The following is a 16072-nucleotide window of genomic DNA, read 5'->3' as shown; positions in this document are numbered from 1 at the left end:
ATGGCTGGGGTTGAAGCAAAAATGACCTTCTCAGAAGTGGCATCTGATGTGGTTTTTAAAGTGGAGGATGGGAGGGGCCATTTGCATGCCACAGCTTGTGTCTGGAGGTCAGGACGGCGTCCAGGAGTCAGTTCCTTCCCTGGTCAGGTTGAAGCGGGTCCTGTCCTTGTATATTTCCTGTTGTACTGTGCACCCCAGGCGGGCTGGCGTGAGAGCTTCCAGCTTATTCAGCTTTTTCATATGAACGCTAGGAACTCAAATGACAAACGCAAGTTGTCGGGCCTACGAACTAGTGCTTTGGTCCCTCAGTAACCTCTCCTGAGGTCCCATTTCATGTGGGTTTTGCACATGTTGGAGTTGAAAGAATTTTTCCAAAGGAGTTTTTGTCTTCTTTAAAGTAGCATCAAGATATTTTTAGAGAAAATGACATTTTAATAGTATAAATATTCTCTTGTGATACAAGTTAAGTATAGATTTGACTTGGTATAATCTAGCATTATTACTCTTCCTTTCCCAACAGTGATAGAGATTTACTATTTTTTTAGGTATTTATTTTATGTCTGTAGGTGTTTTGCCTGTATATATGTACACACTTGTGTGCCTGCTGCCCACAGAAGTGAGAAGAGAATATCAGATCCCTCAAGACTGGATTTGCAGACAGTTGTGAGCTGTCATGTGGGTGCTAGTACTCAAACTCCAGTCCTCTTGAAGAACAGCCAGTGTTCCTAACTGCTGAGCCAGTTCACCACTCCCTGGTTATAGAGATTTAAAACAAGGACAATATCAGATACTGTCATACACAAAATCTTAGTGTGGTTCTGTGTCATCACACTGGGAAGTGTTAAGTCCCTTTGCTAACCACCATCCTTGATCTCAGAGCCGGGGCGGAGGCTGCAGTGATGCCGTCTTTCACTAGAGTGCTCACGCTCACTCTGGCTGCTGAATTGTCTGTCAGATTTCTATAAGTCAAAAGAAAATGCAGTTGACAGCTAAGCAGGTAAGACTTTGTATTTTTAAGATAGTCTATCTAGATTTGGAAGACAGAAGGCCATGGGCCAGGTCCTAACACATGAGCCTTTTGTGGGAACATTTCATATCTGAGCTTGGAGAACCGTGAGAGCACGTGGAAGAATCAGTGGTCCTGGGAGGAAGTGGGGAAGTCAGGAAAGATACAGAGAGCAGTGCTCCCAGCAGTGGGTACGATATGCTTCAGCTGGGAGACGAGAAGTCAGGGACTGCAGGTTGTTCATGCGTGCCATAGCTAGGAGTAATAGGAAGACCTCCTTAAGCCTTCCTCCCGGGCATGGTGGAGAGTCTTTGCAAAGGAACTAAACCTCAGGGTCGCAGTGTTCACAGAATGACTCGTAGACAGCTGTGTGGAGTAACCTGGGGAATGAGAGCAAATGCGGAGGCAGCCGTATCTTAGCTCCATTGTTGGTTTGTACTGTAGACCAAACCCAAGGCCTTACTCATATTAGGTATCAGTTCTACCACGGAGCTCCAGGCTAGCCCTTGGTTTTCTGAAGACGTCTCACTGTGTAGCTCAGTCTAGTTTTGAACCAAATCTTCCTGCCTAAGTGGCCTACAATCCAGTTCTCTTTACTTAGCCATTCTTCCCCTGAGTGGTGTTCGAAATCTAGGACCCTACACCATGGTCACAATCTAAGTCAGTGATTCTTTTTTTTTTTTTTTTACTTTTTTTTTTAATTTTTTTATTTTTTTTATTTATTTTTATTTTTTTACTTTTTTTAAATTTTTTTATTTTTTTACTTTTGCAGTAAAGCTTTAATGCGTCTTGAGAGTAAGTCAGTGATTCTTAACCTGTGGGTCAAGACCCCCTTGGGAGTCAAATATCAGATATTTACATTACGACTCTTAATAGTAGCAAAATTACAGTTAGAAAGTAGCAATGCAATAATGTTACGGTTGGGTCACCACAGCTAGAGGCACTGTATTGAAGGGTCACGGTATTAGGAAGGGTGAGAACCACTGCTCTAGGTGGTACCAGACAAACAAAAGACTGAAGCACAGATCCCAACCATGGAACTGTTTGCTGTTGAGCTGAGTTTTCAAGCCGCATTTCCAGTCTGCTTTACCACTGTCTTTTCAGTTCCACAGCCACAGGGCAGCTTGCCCTCAGCTGCTGAGTCCGTCTCCCAGGGTTCCCGTTGCTAAGTGTCCTGTTGTCCTATTTGAGTACCATCAGCTCCAATTACCTTTTTAATCTTTCCTTGACTATTTGTTCTACGTTAGTCTGGAGTTGAGGTGTGACCTGCGATAAAGGCCGAGACACTGGGAACTAACTGTGTTGTCTTCTGTGGAAACCTGACTTGTACAGTTAGTATGGCTTTGGACATTGTATAATAGTGACTTCTGAGGCACGGTTCCTACCTTACTTGAAATTCCTAATTATCAAAGCTATTTCCATGTGTTTCTCTGCTAAGTGCCCTGTCTGTCCTCTTAGTGACTGACTCATTTAGAACAGGGAATTTTTTTTTTTTTTTTGCAAATGCATGCATGTGTGTACTTCCCGGTGTAATCCATGTGTGGGAGGCAGACGTCAACATCAGTGTCCTCTATTGCATTCCATATAAGATTTACACAGAGTCTCACTGGAACTGGAGCACAGCAAGGTGTCTAAGCTGGCCGGCTGAACCCCGAAGTCCTCCCGCTTCTTTGCTGCCTCCCTGCACTGGAACTGCAGGCCTATGGTAGGCACCACGCCCTACTTTTTATGTAGGTGCCGGAGATCCAAACTCAGGTCCTCGTCTGCTCAGTTCTCTAGAGCAGGAATTCATAACCTTTTTCTGTTCCACAGACATTTTTGCAGATCTTAGGAAGACTATGGAAACCCTTCTCAGAATTATGTTTTCAAATGCATAAAACTAAATATGAAGGATTGCAAGGAAACTTAAAATTAAATGTTTATCAAAATATTTTCAAGACTTTGATGTAGTATTGTGTATGCTTTTGTTCACACAAAACATCGAAAGCATTTTTTTTAAGTCATGTTTAAAACATCTACAGCAACGCGGGCTCTGCTGGTGATGATGTCACAGGCCTGCTAGTCTTCAGTTAAAATCCAGTGACCATTGAGTTAACTTTTTCCCTAGCCACATTCACCTAACCTCTGGTTGTCTGAGTTTTCTTTGACATGTTAAGATAAGTTGTTTCTGTTTGCTTGCTCAGTCCAGGTTGGTGGATCGACTTCTTGCTTCTGTGTGTGCTCTCTGGACCCGGACTGTTTGCAGGGTTAGCAGGAATGGAGGACTTGAGTAGAAAGGAAGATTTGAGCAGCAGCTCATGGCGATGCTCCCTGTAGGTGCACCGTGTCACGCTCCCTGCAACGCCATGTCACTTGAGTTCATAATGCTCAGGCGGGTGGACTTTAACGTCTGAATTAAGCAAATATCTAATTAGGTAATCCACTGGAGGGTTTGTTTGTTGACACCATCGTAACAGTCTTCTATGTACCTACAGAACCATAACGCTCTCCCAGCTGAGCTCTTTGGCTGAGGAATCCTGACATCCCTGTAAGGAAAGCAGATAGATGGCCCTCTCCGTCTTGGTGCAGTCTCGGGGGAGATGAACTGCTGCAGTCCCAAGGTGTGGAAAGCAGCATCCTGGGGAGCGATGAATGCTGAACTAGGGATTGGGCCACTTTTCTAGACAGCTAGATACAGCTCTCCCCGGCTTCTGGCCCCTGTAATTGGGCTGCCCATTTAGTTTAGATGCTTCAATTCTATGCCCCAACTCTCAAGAATGTCTCTGTGACTGGAAGCAGATGGAGACACTCAGAACCCAGAGGGTGGACTTACTCATTTGCCCACAACTCTTGTTCTTACCCCATTCTCCCGATGCAACAACTGAGGCTTGGGGAGATTACTATATGTCTCCTTAGCACCTTGTTAGTCAGAAGGAAAACCAGGTCTGTCTGATGCAGGCCAGGCATCCCATGTCCAGTGGGTCTCTCCTGCCTTCAGCAAGCTGTGGACAGAAGCTAAGGAATGCCAGGAAAAGTAAGACCAGAAGGAGGAGTGCTACAAAGGTTTCAGGAAGGGAGACAGATTTAAAAAGATAGAGGGAACCTGCAGAATCCCTCAAGCAAGTGACCAGGCATAGGCTAGCAGAGGGGTTTACAGCCCATATGACAGGCTGCTCAGATCAGGGTTGGTGGCTCATGTCTGTTACTTCACCATAAGGGAGCTGAGGCAGGTGAATTTACTATAAATTCAAGGTGAGTCCCCCGCCTCTTAAAAAAGGAACCGTCATCTTGCCTTTGTAGGTACCAGGCACACACATGGTACACAGGCAAACATACATGCAGACAGAACACTCATACACACAAATAACTTTTTTTAAAGAAAGAACAAAGGGGCTGGAGAGATGGTCTCTGGTTAAGAGTACTTGCTGCTCTTGCAGAGGACGTTCAGTTCCCACTACCCATGTCGGGCATCTCATGGCAACCTATAACTCCAGGGGATGGCAGCTCTTTCTGGACTCTGCACAAGTGTGGCACACACACACACACACACACACACAAAAAAAAAGGGAGGGGGGTGATGGGCGGAATCCACAGCCAAAGCAGTAGCTGTCCAGTTGCCATAGGACTCGCAGATTCACAGAGGTTCTGAGAATATCACTTTACAGAGCTTCAAAATCATCTGTCTGCTAGCTCTACGCTGGCCTCTACCCTACCTCTGCAGCACCATGGACATCCACGTTTCTGACCTCCCCAGAGTCCAATAGCAACAGCCTGGAGGTCTTCAGCAAGCATTTCTGTGAGGTCTGTGATCTGGCCCTAGGGTCCAACCTTCACTGGTTTCACAGATAATTGAGATAAGCTGCTTGCCCCGGGATAAGGCGGGGCTTCCTATTCTGAACTCAACCTGCTTGAGTCACATTCCAGGCTGGCCACCCACCCATCCCAACAGCCTGCACCTCAACTATGGGAAGAAGGGATCCACCTGGAACAAGACTGCACTCCACTGCCTCAGAGCCCCAGCTGTGTCAGAGACTGCCTTTTGTATCCTGAGTAATTGTGCCGTTGTCAAGTGATGCTGTGATTATGTGTGGTGGAGCCCTAATAAAAATATGTTCACACAAAACAGAAAGACCTATAAATCAATAAGGAAAAAAAGCACTTATTAAAAGTGAGCAGCCTGCATGAACAAGCTACCCACCAGAGAAGAAAATCTTCATGTATGTTTAACAGGACCAGCAGTGAATGGTAGGGCTACCAGGATCATGTCTGGGCTGAAGTGACACGGGCCTGAATAGACCTCAGTTTCCTCATCTGAAAAATGGAGATGGATAGCCTGTCTCATAATGAAGAAGACGAGATGGGTTAACTTACAGAAAGCATGCCGCACAGTGGGTGATGAAGTAAGTGCTCAGAAAACTGTAACATTGGAGTAGTGGGTGGATTAGTAACAAAACCATCCCCACATGACCAGACCAGCAGCTGCTGGAAGATCCGGGAATGTCAAGGACTGAGGAATGGGTTTGCCTAGTCCAAGATGTCCCAGCTGCCTACAGTGGGACTCTAGTATATATGTGAACATGCATATATACTGGAATGGTGTGTAGGACCCCTGCTGCCCTTCCTTCAGGGGTTCCTGGTCACAGCAGAGCCCTAGAGAGACAACCTGACATGGCTACACCTGCACTGAAGGAGTCCAAGGGAGGACGCATTGAACAACATGAGGAGTGTTCTAATAAAGGAACACCAACACTAGTGTGATAGCCTGTCATTGCAGTCCTTGGGAGGCTGAGGCAGGAGGATTACCATGAATCTGAAACCATCCTGGACTATATACTTAAAAAAAAAAAGATTAACAGAAATAAATAAACTAAAAAAACAAGAGTAACAGAAATAAATAAACTAAATAACAGAATAACAGCAATAAATAAATACAAAGGACACTGAAAAATTGAAAGTCGATGGAAATCAAAGACTAAAAGGCATGTATTGGTCCAGGAATGTGCTCTACTCTCTACTCTGACATCCATGGCAGACATTATTAATCAAGCAGACCCTGACCACAGCATCTTCTGAAATTATGTTCCACATAGCCTCTACTAGTAGACTATAGTTGGCAGAAAAAAGAATCTAGGTAGTATCTTTAGTTTATGTCGAGGTGTGCTAAGTGTGCTAAGGCCCGGCTCAATTCCTCCACTCACAGTGCGACTAAGGCACCAAGCCCTCTCTCCCTTTCGGAAACACCAACTTGCCATCTGTGTGATGGGGTGAGAATTCCAACCTCAGGGTATCACTGTCCAACCACAACCCCGGGAAAGGCTTGGTAGAAGAGGGTACCCCTGCCCTTTCCTTCCCCACCGGGGCGGTAGCCTGGGAGGGGAGTGTCATAGGGGAGGGAAAAGCCTTGGCAAAGCCTTTTCTTGTCCCTCCCTCCTCCCCCCAGCTGCCCTTGGTGACCAGGCAGAGGACCTACACTGAGCTTTCTTTACCCCAGTTCCTGGACATGAGTGTTGGAGCCTCAAACAAGATCTTCCCCCAGGTAAAAGCTACCGGAGCCTGAACTAGGGGTCAGCCTTGGGGTGAAAAGGGCTCTGGGAAGGGGGTACCATTCACCTGCCACATTCATCTGCCCTGGAGATTCACTGCAAGTGAGAATCAAGAGTGCTAATAGGCAGACAGAAGCCCAGGGGTTTCTGGCATTGTCCGTAGGAGGAACTGCCTGAGTCAATAGAAGAACAAAGGAGGAGCAGGTACTGGGTAGAAGTCGCCCACCGCTCAGGTGAAAAGTGTGGAAACATGAAGCAGGCAGAATGAGTCTGGGCTGTGGAGACCCGCGGTTTGCCCAGTCTGCTTCTGGTCTCTTGGGCAGGGGGATGCCGAGATCAACTCTGCTGCTGGAGGGAAAGGCCGCCCTGGAGGAGAAGGTAAGAACAGAGGTGGAAGTCAGGCTGCGTGCTGCAGGTCCGCCCCAGGAACGGCACCCTGTCCCAGTGTAGATGGTGATGTTGTCTGCCCCCAACCTGCCCAGTCATACAGACAGCCACTTGCTGGATAGAACTGTTCATTCTCTCCAGCTACCAGCATTTTCTGAGTGGGTACTATGTGCTTTTTTCCTTCTAGGCCACCACACTGAGTCTGTAACACCAAGGACCTCCATATCAATTTGATCTGGGTGGCTCTGTTGATCTTAGGATAGAGTAGATTAGCACCACACATTTTTACCTATTATGGTTCCCCTATTCCTGTGTGGCCAGGACCTTCATGAGATAAGGAAGGGGTACAAACATACGGAATGTCTCACTGGGCCCCATTTTGGCCCTCCATTAAGCAAGGAGGAAAAGGGTAGATGCCAAGAATGACTCTGAAGAAGCTGCCTTGGTTGCCTGGAATCGCAGACCTTGGTTTCAGGACAGCCCTGGTGAGTCAGGTGCTAGAGGCAGCTGAAGCTAACAGAGATTGGGTAATTGGGTCAAGCTAATATAGCTTTGAAAAGGAGGTGGCTAAGCCTCAGGACTTTCTGTGCTCCATGCTGGTGGCTATTTCCAAGTTGTCATTCGGTGCGGCTGGCAGTAGTTGTGACTTTTCTTCCTTTATTCGAGTGGGTAGCAGCTAAGGAATTTCTGGCTTTAAAGTGGGCATCTCTGCCTGCCGTTCCAGTCCTGCCTGCAACCCCACCTTGCACACAATGTATACTGCACAAATATTTGAGGAGCAGCCACTTGGCTGGACAGAAGCCTCTCCTGCCCAGTTTAAACACAATCTCCCTGGCGACCCAAGTTTACCCTGTGCTTGTTGACCACAAACTAGGGCTGTAGGATTATAGGTTCTGATGTCCGGTGTGCTTCCTGTCGGCCTGCTGCTGTCTCCTCTACCAGCCCACACCCTCCTGCCTTCATCTTCACTAGCCACCCACCAGCCTCTCCTCCCACCCCCTCTGCCTGGAAAGCCTGCTCTCTCTGGGAGGTCTCTGCCCTGCCCCACCTTATAAGTCAGCTGCTTCTCCCGAGGCCCCTGCATCACCCAAAGCTCCTCAGAGCCTGGTCCACACTTCCCTAGCCAGCCTGGCATGTGACACTGCAAGCTCGGGTGACTGGAAACTTGAGTGCCGTGAATTAAATGACTCAAATCAGAATCTTTCCCTTGTCTTCTGTATCTCTGGTTTGCACACACACGGGACCAGGGAGAGCTATGGACCGGCTCCATCCTCGTTCTACGATGTCTGACTCTCCAAGTGTAGCCGTGAAGGCAAGGAAAGCTACTCTCATGCCTTCTGCAGAACAAGGCGTCCAGGAGGTCCCTGATAAAGCTGCTTTGCTTCGTTTGCACAAACAAGCAAGAATTAGGGGAGTTAAGCCAGTCATAGTGTTTGACGCCATTAATTCCAACACTTGGGAGGTGAAGGCAGACAGATATCTCTGAGTTTGAGGCCAGCCTGGTTTACATAGTGAGTTCCAGGATAGCCAGAGATATATAGTGAGACTCTGTCTTACAAAACAAAACAAAAAGGTATTAGGGGAACCAAGCGCAGTTCTAGAGTGTGGGGACATCTGCCAGCTACTCCCATTACTGCTGTTTCTACAGTGCCCTGACAAGAGCTTGGCACATGGCAGGTGCACAATAGCATCTGCTGTTTTAGGGTAAGCATTCAACAAACCAGCAAACTACAGAAACCATCATGGTACCACTGAGGCACAAGGAAGTGAGGCGTCTCACTGTGTGGCCCAGCTAGAAACTGATGGAGCTCGAACTGGACTCCGGGTAACATTCTGGACAGCACTAGGACAGATTTTAGGTTGGAATTGTGCATAAGGTCTGGGCTTGGGCATCAGACAGGTATCATGCCTTAGTCCAGCACAGGGTGGCTGGGGCCTTTGTTTCTTTGAGCCCCTGTTTGTCATCCACAGAAATAAAGAAATAACGGCTGGGATGAAGCTGTGGTCATTTCTCTCATGGTACAGACTGGGCTCATAGATGTCTACTGTCCTATCCCCCCGGTCATGAGGATAGACTGGGAAGGATGGGAAGGGGAGACAGCCTCTGTGGAGCAGAGGCTAGCCAGTGATGGCACTTGGTGAAGGTGGAGGGCAGGCAGGACCAGAGTGTCACGGAGGGCTTAGGAGTGCTTTCTCTAGCCCTAATGCTTTCTGACGAGGGAGGGCTGCCTGCAGTGCTGGGTGGGGTTCTGGGGGTCCGGTCCTGAGGGGACCGCTGTGCCTCTTCACTGTCTTTCCCTCCACAGACTGTGGCCCCTTCTGCTGCTCACGCCGTGGGGCCTGCCTCTCGGCCTCCCTGCTGCTACTAATGGCCATGCTTGCTGCCTTGCTTGTCGTGGCCACCATCCTCGGACGTCCACCCCACGGACCAGGTCAGGGTGGCAAGAGGGAGACATGGAGGCTGGGGAAGCTGGGAGCCCTAGTCCAGCCTGGCTTCTCCCTGAAGGTGCGAACAGATCCTGTGCATGTGTGGACACCAGGCTGAGAGGCCTTTCACACATCCTTGGCGTGCGTCATTTCAAGATTTTCCATTTCTGCCAGGCAGTGGTGGCGCACACCTTTAATCCCAGCACTCGGGAGGCAGAGACAGGCGGATCTCAGTAAGTTCGAGGCCAGCCTGGTCTACAAACTTAGTTCCAGGGCAGGCTCCAAAAGCTACAGAGAAACCCTGTCTCGCAACTCCCCACAAAAAAAAAATCCATTTATTTATTGTTTTTCAAGACAAGGTCTCTCTGTATAATGGCCCTGGCTGTCCTGGAACTCACTCTGTAGACCAGGCTTGCCTCAAACTTACAGGCCTCTAACTCACAGAGATCTGTCTGCCTCTGCCTCCCGAGTTCTGGGATTAAAGGTGCACCCCACTACTGCTGGCTTTTACTATTAATTTCCAAAATTTATTTTTATGTATATGGGTGTTCTGCCTGCATGTATGTCTGTACACCACATGTGTGCCTGGTGCCCAGGAAGGACAGAAGATGATGTCAGGCCTCCTAGAACTGTAGTTAACAGATGGTTGTGAGCCTCCAGGTGGGTGCTGGGAATTGAACCTAGGTCCTCTGGAAGAGCAACAAGTGCTTTTAAGCACTGAGCCATCTCTCCAGCCGCCCACATGCACTACTGAGTGATCCTGACTCTCTCTGACCCCTCAGCTGGCCCAGGAGTTTCGTCAGCCCCCACAGCCGGTGCACTTCCTATTCCCCTCGACTGACCACCCTGGGTGGTGCTCTCAGCCACAGACCAGGTTGTGTTCAGAACTTTCCTGCAGTCTGGCTGCAGTAGTGAACCACCCAATGCAACCCCCACCCTCAGCGAGCAGTTTAGGGAGCCATATGGGCTTGATCCAATAAACGCTCAAACGCAGGCCTACTGAGGGATCAGGAGTCTGGAACCAAGGTTCTCATCCAATCAGCGTGGTGAGACTTAGGGTGGGAAGCACCGTGAGGAGTGAAGAGACCTGAGGTGGGAAGGGAAATGGAGCTTGTTTAGAAGAGGGTGTCAGGAACAGCATCCCAGGCCTAGGGAACAGCATGTATGGAGGCCCTGGGGTGGGAAGCTAAGGAGAAGGAAAGACAAGAGGACAGTGGACATGAGTGGATGGGGTCAGGTACCCAGGACCTTAAAATCTGCACTTGGGAGGGTGGCCATGTTCCAGGAACCAAGGGGTGGGACTGTCCCATCCTTCTTCCTTGCTTTCTGAGATATGGCTCCATAGCCAGGCAGGTTCACTGTAAGGATGACAAGGAAGGGTAAAATCACAGCATTCCACCTGACAATGCAGAAGGGGGGGAGCTGCAGTCATGGGCCTGTGTGAGCAAGCGTGTGTGCATGTGTGCAAGCTTATGTGCATCGGTGCCTGTGTGCATGCAGATGCCTGACTGTGTATGTGTGTGTGTGAGTGCCCATGGGCAGGCAGATGTGTGTGCAGGTGCCTGCCTGCTTGTGCACACGTGTGTGTGAGTGTCCGTGGGAAGGCAGATGTTTGTCTGCTTGTGTTCATGTATGTGTGTGTAAATGCCCATATGTTGTTGGGTGGTTTGTTTGTTTGTTTGTTTTGACTCTTTACTCTTTGGGTACCCACCATCCAGCTCCCAATTAAATACACGGAGACTTATTCTTTTTCTTTTTTAGGTGATTTTTTTCTTTCTTTTTATTTATCTATTTATTTTAAAGAAGAGAACACACTCTCTTTTTTTCATTATACATACCCAATCCCAGTTACCACTCCCATTCCCTCCCCTTATCACCCCACCCCACCCCCCATCCACTCCTCAGAGATGGTAAGGCACATTGCTTTGGGGAAGGTTCAAGGCCCTCCCTACTATATCTAGGCTGAACCATCCAAAGAGAATAGGTTCCCAAAAAGCCAGTACAAGCAGTAGGGATAAATCCTGGTGCCAATTCCAGTGATCCCTCAGTCTGCCCCAGCCATGCAACTGTCACCCACATTCAGAGGGACTAGTTTGGTCCTATGCAAGGGATTGTGACATTTTTTTTAAAGATTTATTTATTTATTGTATACACACTGTTCAGCCTCCTTGCATGCCTGCAGACCAGAAGAGGGCACCGGATCTCATTACAGATGGTTGTGAGCCACCATGTGGTTGCTGGGAATTGAACTCAGGATCTCCGGAAAATCAGCCAGTGCTCTTAACCTCTGAGCCATCTCTCCAGCCCCGGGATTGTGACATTTTGTCCCCAATCACCACAGACATACAATTTGCAACAAGCTAAACTGGTTCCAGGAGATCCACCATTAAGGCCACGTGAATGAAGGCACACTGCCCTCAATGCTTCTTGCGTGACCACACCAGTGAGTGAACTGCTCTGCACACTGTGCGATCCACGGTGTCTAGAACTCTCGTGATGTCTCTGACATTCCACATACTCCTGGGGCTAGGCTCTGACACTGATTTTGTAGGCAAAGGACCCAGGGGGGTCAAGTCACCTGTTCCTGCCATGATGTGGCAGTGGCAGAGTAGCAGCCTCAACCCTAGAGATGCCATGGAGTTGAGGGCCTCCCCGCTCCCTGACCAGGCCCTCCCGGAACTCAAAAGGGCTCACTGGGGGACCCTGTGCAGGGTCCACCTTGCCCCACTCAAGGCTGCCTTTATGAGCATCACCTTTACTCCAGGGCCTCTCTTGCCCCTACAGAGACCCAGTCCTGTGTGACACTGACCAACAGGACGGGCTTCTTATGCCATGACCGAAGGCACTGCATCCCGGCCCACGGGGTGTGTGACGGCGTTCGCACCTGTCCCCACGGTGAGGATGAGGATGAAAGCTTGTGCCGTGAGTACCCTTCGGTTCCGTTCCCTGTTCATCCCCACAGCCGCTTTTCTCTGCTCACAGCCCCGTCAAGCGTTCTCAGGCCCCACCTCTGCGTCCCAGTTCCCAGGCCTCGACAAGACCTCCTGCTGTACACTGAGGGATCCTTCACCGTCCTCTCCCTCCTCAGCATCTGCGGCCATCCTTCAAGGCAGAGTTCACAAGCTGCCTCTTCCCGGGAGCCTTCCCTGAGTCCTGCTGGTGGAGTCAGCAGCTCTTCTTTTGGCTCCTACCGACCCTCGCCTCCCTGTCTTGACCCTAGTCACACCAGCATCCCGTCGACCACCTCCATCAGGTTATGACTGCCTCTGTGGCTGTCTGTTCCAGTATATGGAACGAGAGTATTCAGAATGACTTGCCGTGAATTCTGCAAGTGAATGAATGAATCAGAAGGCCCCATGCCTTAATGCGCCTGCTTTTAGGAGCGAGGAGCCTGGCTGCGTGGAATAAACATGAAAACATGAATGAGCGAGGAGACCCACAGCAGGGAGAAAGCTGTGAGCTGGAGGCAGGCGTTGGGACTCTAAGGAATTGTTTAGCTCAAATCCAAGAGTGCTGGTACACACTGTAAGCTCACCACTTGGGAGGATGCAGGAGGATCAGGAGTTCAGGTCCTCCTTGGTTACACTACAACCTGGGCTATGTGAGACTTTTCTCAGCAACAAAAAGGTCACCTGGTCCACACTGCAGCTCCCATCCCGAGTGCCGCTCCAGCAAGCCCAACAGGGTCTACCCGGCCCCTGCTTAAATGCTCCTAGGCCGGGGCATTCGCTACATGAGGCTATCCCAGGTCTGTGAGAATTTCGGTCTCTCTGTGCACTATCACCTCACGTAGAAGCCACTTGGGAACTCTGGGGCCCAGTGTAAGGAATCTGGGTTCTGCGTGTTACATCCTGATGAGACAAGGCTTCCTGGCGGAAAGGAACTTGACCCTGGGTTGAAGGTGGAGGACTAACAAGGATGGCAAGGGGGACTTCTGCAGTGGTGGCACATGCGATGCTGAGGGTGGGGACATACGGAAGCCTGAGGGTGAGGATTTAAGGGCTAGGCAGGGAATGAAGATGCTCTCCGGGCCTCTTGCCACCCGGCAGAAGGTACACAGAGCAGGAACATTCTACTCCTTGGGCCCGACCTCCTTCCTGGAAGACCTCCTGCGCCCTTTCCAGAATGGATGGGGAGACCCTGGCTGCACTGCCTGCCTGGGTGGATAGAGCGATCCTGCTGCAGATGGCCGATGGCTGAGGTACTGTGGTCAGAAGTGAACTGTGTCTTGCCCCTCTCGCCCCTCTCCAGGAGATGTGCCCCAGAGCCTCCCCAGCTTCCTCCTGGCCCACTGTGGAGACTCAGCCTCCTGGATCTACTCGGACCAGAGATGTGATGGCATTAACAACTGTGGGGACTGCTCAGACGAACTGAGCCCAGGTGGGGGTCTGGGCACGGGTGGCCGGGGCAGAGGGACTTGCCTCCAGGATGCTGGCTGGACACTAGGGCACAGAGGGGGACTGAGCAGACACTGCCCTTGTTGGATTCCAGCCTTCTGTCCTGGGCCCCTCCCAGCAACCCTGTGAGAAGGGCAGGGCAGGACTCGTGGCCCCAATTCATAGTTGGGCAATCCCAAGCCTCAAGAAGGGAGCAGTACCCATAGGAAGCGGATGTGGAGTGGAGTCCGGAGCCTGCTTTAGCCCTCCTTAGACAGGGCAGGGAGGTGCCCTAGCCCTCCTTCGAGCCTTTCCCCAGGACAGGGAGGTGCCCTAGCCCTCCTTCGAGCCTTTCCCCAGGACAGGGAGGTGCCCTAGCCCTCCTTCGAGCCTTCCCCAGGACAGGGAGGTGCCCTAGCCCTCCTGAGAGCCTTCCTCAGGACAGGGAGGTGCCCTAGCCCTCCTTAGAGCCTTTCCCCAGGACAGGGAGGTGCCCTAGCCCTCCTGAGAGCCTTCCCCAGGACAGGGAGGTGCCCTAGCCCTCCTGAGAGCCTTCCTCAGGACAGGGAGGTGCCCTAGCCCTCCTTAGAGCCCTTCCCCAGGACAGGGAGGTGCCCTAGCTCTCCTGAGAGCCTTCCTCAGGACAGGGAGGTGCCCTAGCCCTCCTTAGAGCCTTTCCCCAGGTCAGGGAGGTGCCCTAGCCCTCCTGAGAGCCTTCCTCAGGACAGGGAGGTGCCCTAGCCCTCCTTAGAGCCTTTCCCCAGGACAGGGAGGTGCTCTGCAAAGTGCTTGCTGCACAGCACTAGGGACCAAATTCTATCCCTAGGACTCACGTTCTGGAAAGGGAGCACTGACCATGAGTCAGGTACACGTGTACACCCAACAAATACATGGAATTAAGAAGTCTTAAGGTAGGGCGCTGAAGACACAGCTCAGTTGATAGATTGCCTGGTCAGTGTGCATGAAGACCGGGGCTGATGTCCAGCACCACATAAGTGAGGCACGGTGGTCCATTTCTGTAATGCCAGTACTCTGAGAGCAGAGGCAGGAGGATCAGAACTGCAAGGTCGTCTTTGGCTGTAGAGTTGAGGAGTTGAAGGCCAGTTTGAGACCCTGTCTCAAAAGACAAAAGGTGAAGAGCAATCAAGGAAGACACTGTAGACCATATATAAACACATATGTAAGTACATGCATCCATCCATGTGTGATATGTCTGTGTGTACACACAGGTACACACATTCTATCCACAGTGTTAAATCAACAGACATGTTCTGATCACTGTTGAGGGAGGCCTGTGCCAGGGCCCTGGAGGAATCCACGGACTTCTAAGAAAAGGCTTCCCAAGAGGAGCCATTGAGAACAGGGCCAATAGTCAGGGATGGTGTGTGCAGAGGAATGCTGGAGCCACTGGCACAGGGTAGAAGACAGAAGAGTGAGGGACCCCAGGGCATCCAAGGCAGGAATCAGGGTGAAGCCGGAAGCTGAGCTGGGGGAAGTGGGATCTACGTGTTCATTAATGTCTGAGCTCTGCCTTGTTTCTTTTACTCAACAACTGAGCAGATGGAAGGAAACTGAGGCTCAGACAGGGCGAGCAGGTCTCACAGCCTATGAGTGGTGCCGCTCAAATCTCTGCTGCAGAGAGATCGGGCACACAGTCGCCCCGCACTAGATGGCCTACGGCTGCATGAGCTATGGCATGTTGCGGAGCAAGAGTGCCCTAGTGTATGCAGAGCCCAGGACCAGCAGCTGCTTCTTCCTTTGGCTCTTGTCTCCCCAGTAACCGCGTGCCCGCCGTGTGGCCCCGGCTGGTGGCGCTGCACTCCGATCGTCTTCAAGTACTGCAGCTGTATCCCCAGGGTTCTGTGCCGGGACCATGTGCAGCACTGCTCTGATTGGTCAGACGAGTACGCCTGTTCCGGACCCTGAGAGAGCCTCCCTCCGCATCGCAGCGTGGAAGCTGGCACCAGGAACCTTTCACCAGAGCATCAAACCCTAGACCACAAGGGCAGGAAGGAGCCTTTGACGTCATCCAGTGACATCTCCCCATTGTCTCTAAACAGGAATTAGCTTTCTCATTTCTAGTGTCTCAGCCTCTACTTGAGCACCTCCGCTAACAAGGAGCTCTCTGCCGTGTTAGACAGCTTCTAGCAATGAGGTGAGTCTGCCGCCATCATTTTATGCTCCTTGGCTCCAGGGCGGGCCTGAAGGTCCCAGTCTTATCACCGTTTGGCGAGACAGACAAATAAATGTGTGACTTAAATGTCAAGCAGAGGCATTTAGCTCCCATGGATAGAAAAGGAAGCACACACATTTACCATCCATTTGGTGCCTGAGACAGAACTGCTGAGCTCCAA

At 50.5% G+C, this 16072-nt stretch overlaps 1 protein-coding gene across 2 annotated transcripts; it reads left to right on the top strand.

The window, feature by feature from the left end:
* The first annotated feature begins 53 nt into the window (after nucleotides 1-53).
* On the top strand, nucleotides 54-15793 carry Ldlrad1 (low density lipoprotein receptor class A domain containing 1). 2 transcript variants are annotated; one of them, XM_085686361.2, is made up of 7 exons: nucleotides 54-3606; nucleotides 6426-6521; nucleotides 6852-6906; nucleotides 9222-9347; nucleotides 12127-12264; nucleotides 13594-13722; nucleotides 15496-15793. In XM_085686361.2, exons 1-7 carry the CDS (start codon nucleotides 3586-3588, stop codon nucleotides 15642-15644), a joined length of 714 nt encoding a protein of 237 aa, XP_085542487.2. In that variant the 5' UTR covers nucleotides 54-3585; the 3' UTR covers nucleotides 15645-15793. The 2 variants fall into 2 exon arrangements, with proteins under 2 accessions (XP_085542487.2, XP_085542488.2); XM_085686362.2 differs by lacking the exon at nucleotides 9222-9347.
* Nucleotides 15794-16072: the final 279 nt, after the last annotated feature.

This window comes from Myodes glareolus, chromosome 3, assembly GCF_982192425.1.
Source record: "Myodes glareolus chromosome 3, mMyoGla1.1, whole genome shotgun sequence".
NCBI classification, from domain to species: domain Eukaryota; kingdom Metazoa; phylum Chordata; class Mammalia; order Rodentia; family Cricetidae; genus Myodes; species Myodes glareolus.
The sequence above is the reverse complement of the archived record's forward strand: the minus strand, read 5'-3'. Positions and strand labels throughout refer to the sequence as shown.

Coding starts and splice junctions, on each gene's coding strand:
- Ldlrad1 (XM_085686361.2), top strand. CDS start 3,586: ATGAACTGCTGCAGTCCCAAG. Junction 6,907..9,221: donor AGGCCGCCCTGGAGGAGAAG/GTAAGAACAGAG, acceptor TTCCCTCCACAG/ACTGTGGCCCCTTCTGCTGC. Junction 9,348..12,126: donor ACGTCCACCCCACGGACCAG/GTCAGGGTGGCA, acceptor TTGCCCCTACAG/AGACCCAGTCCTGTGTGACA.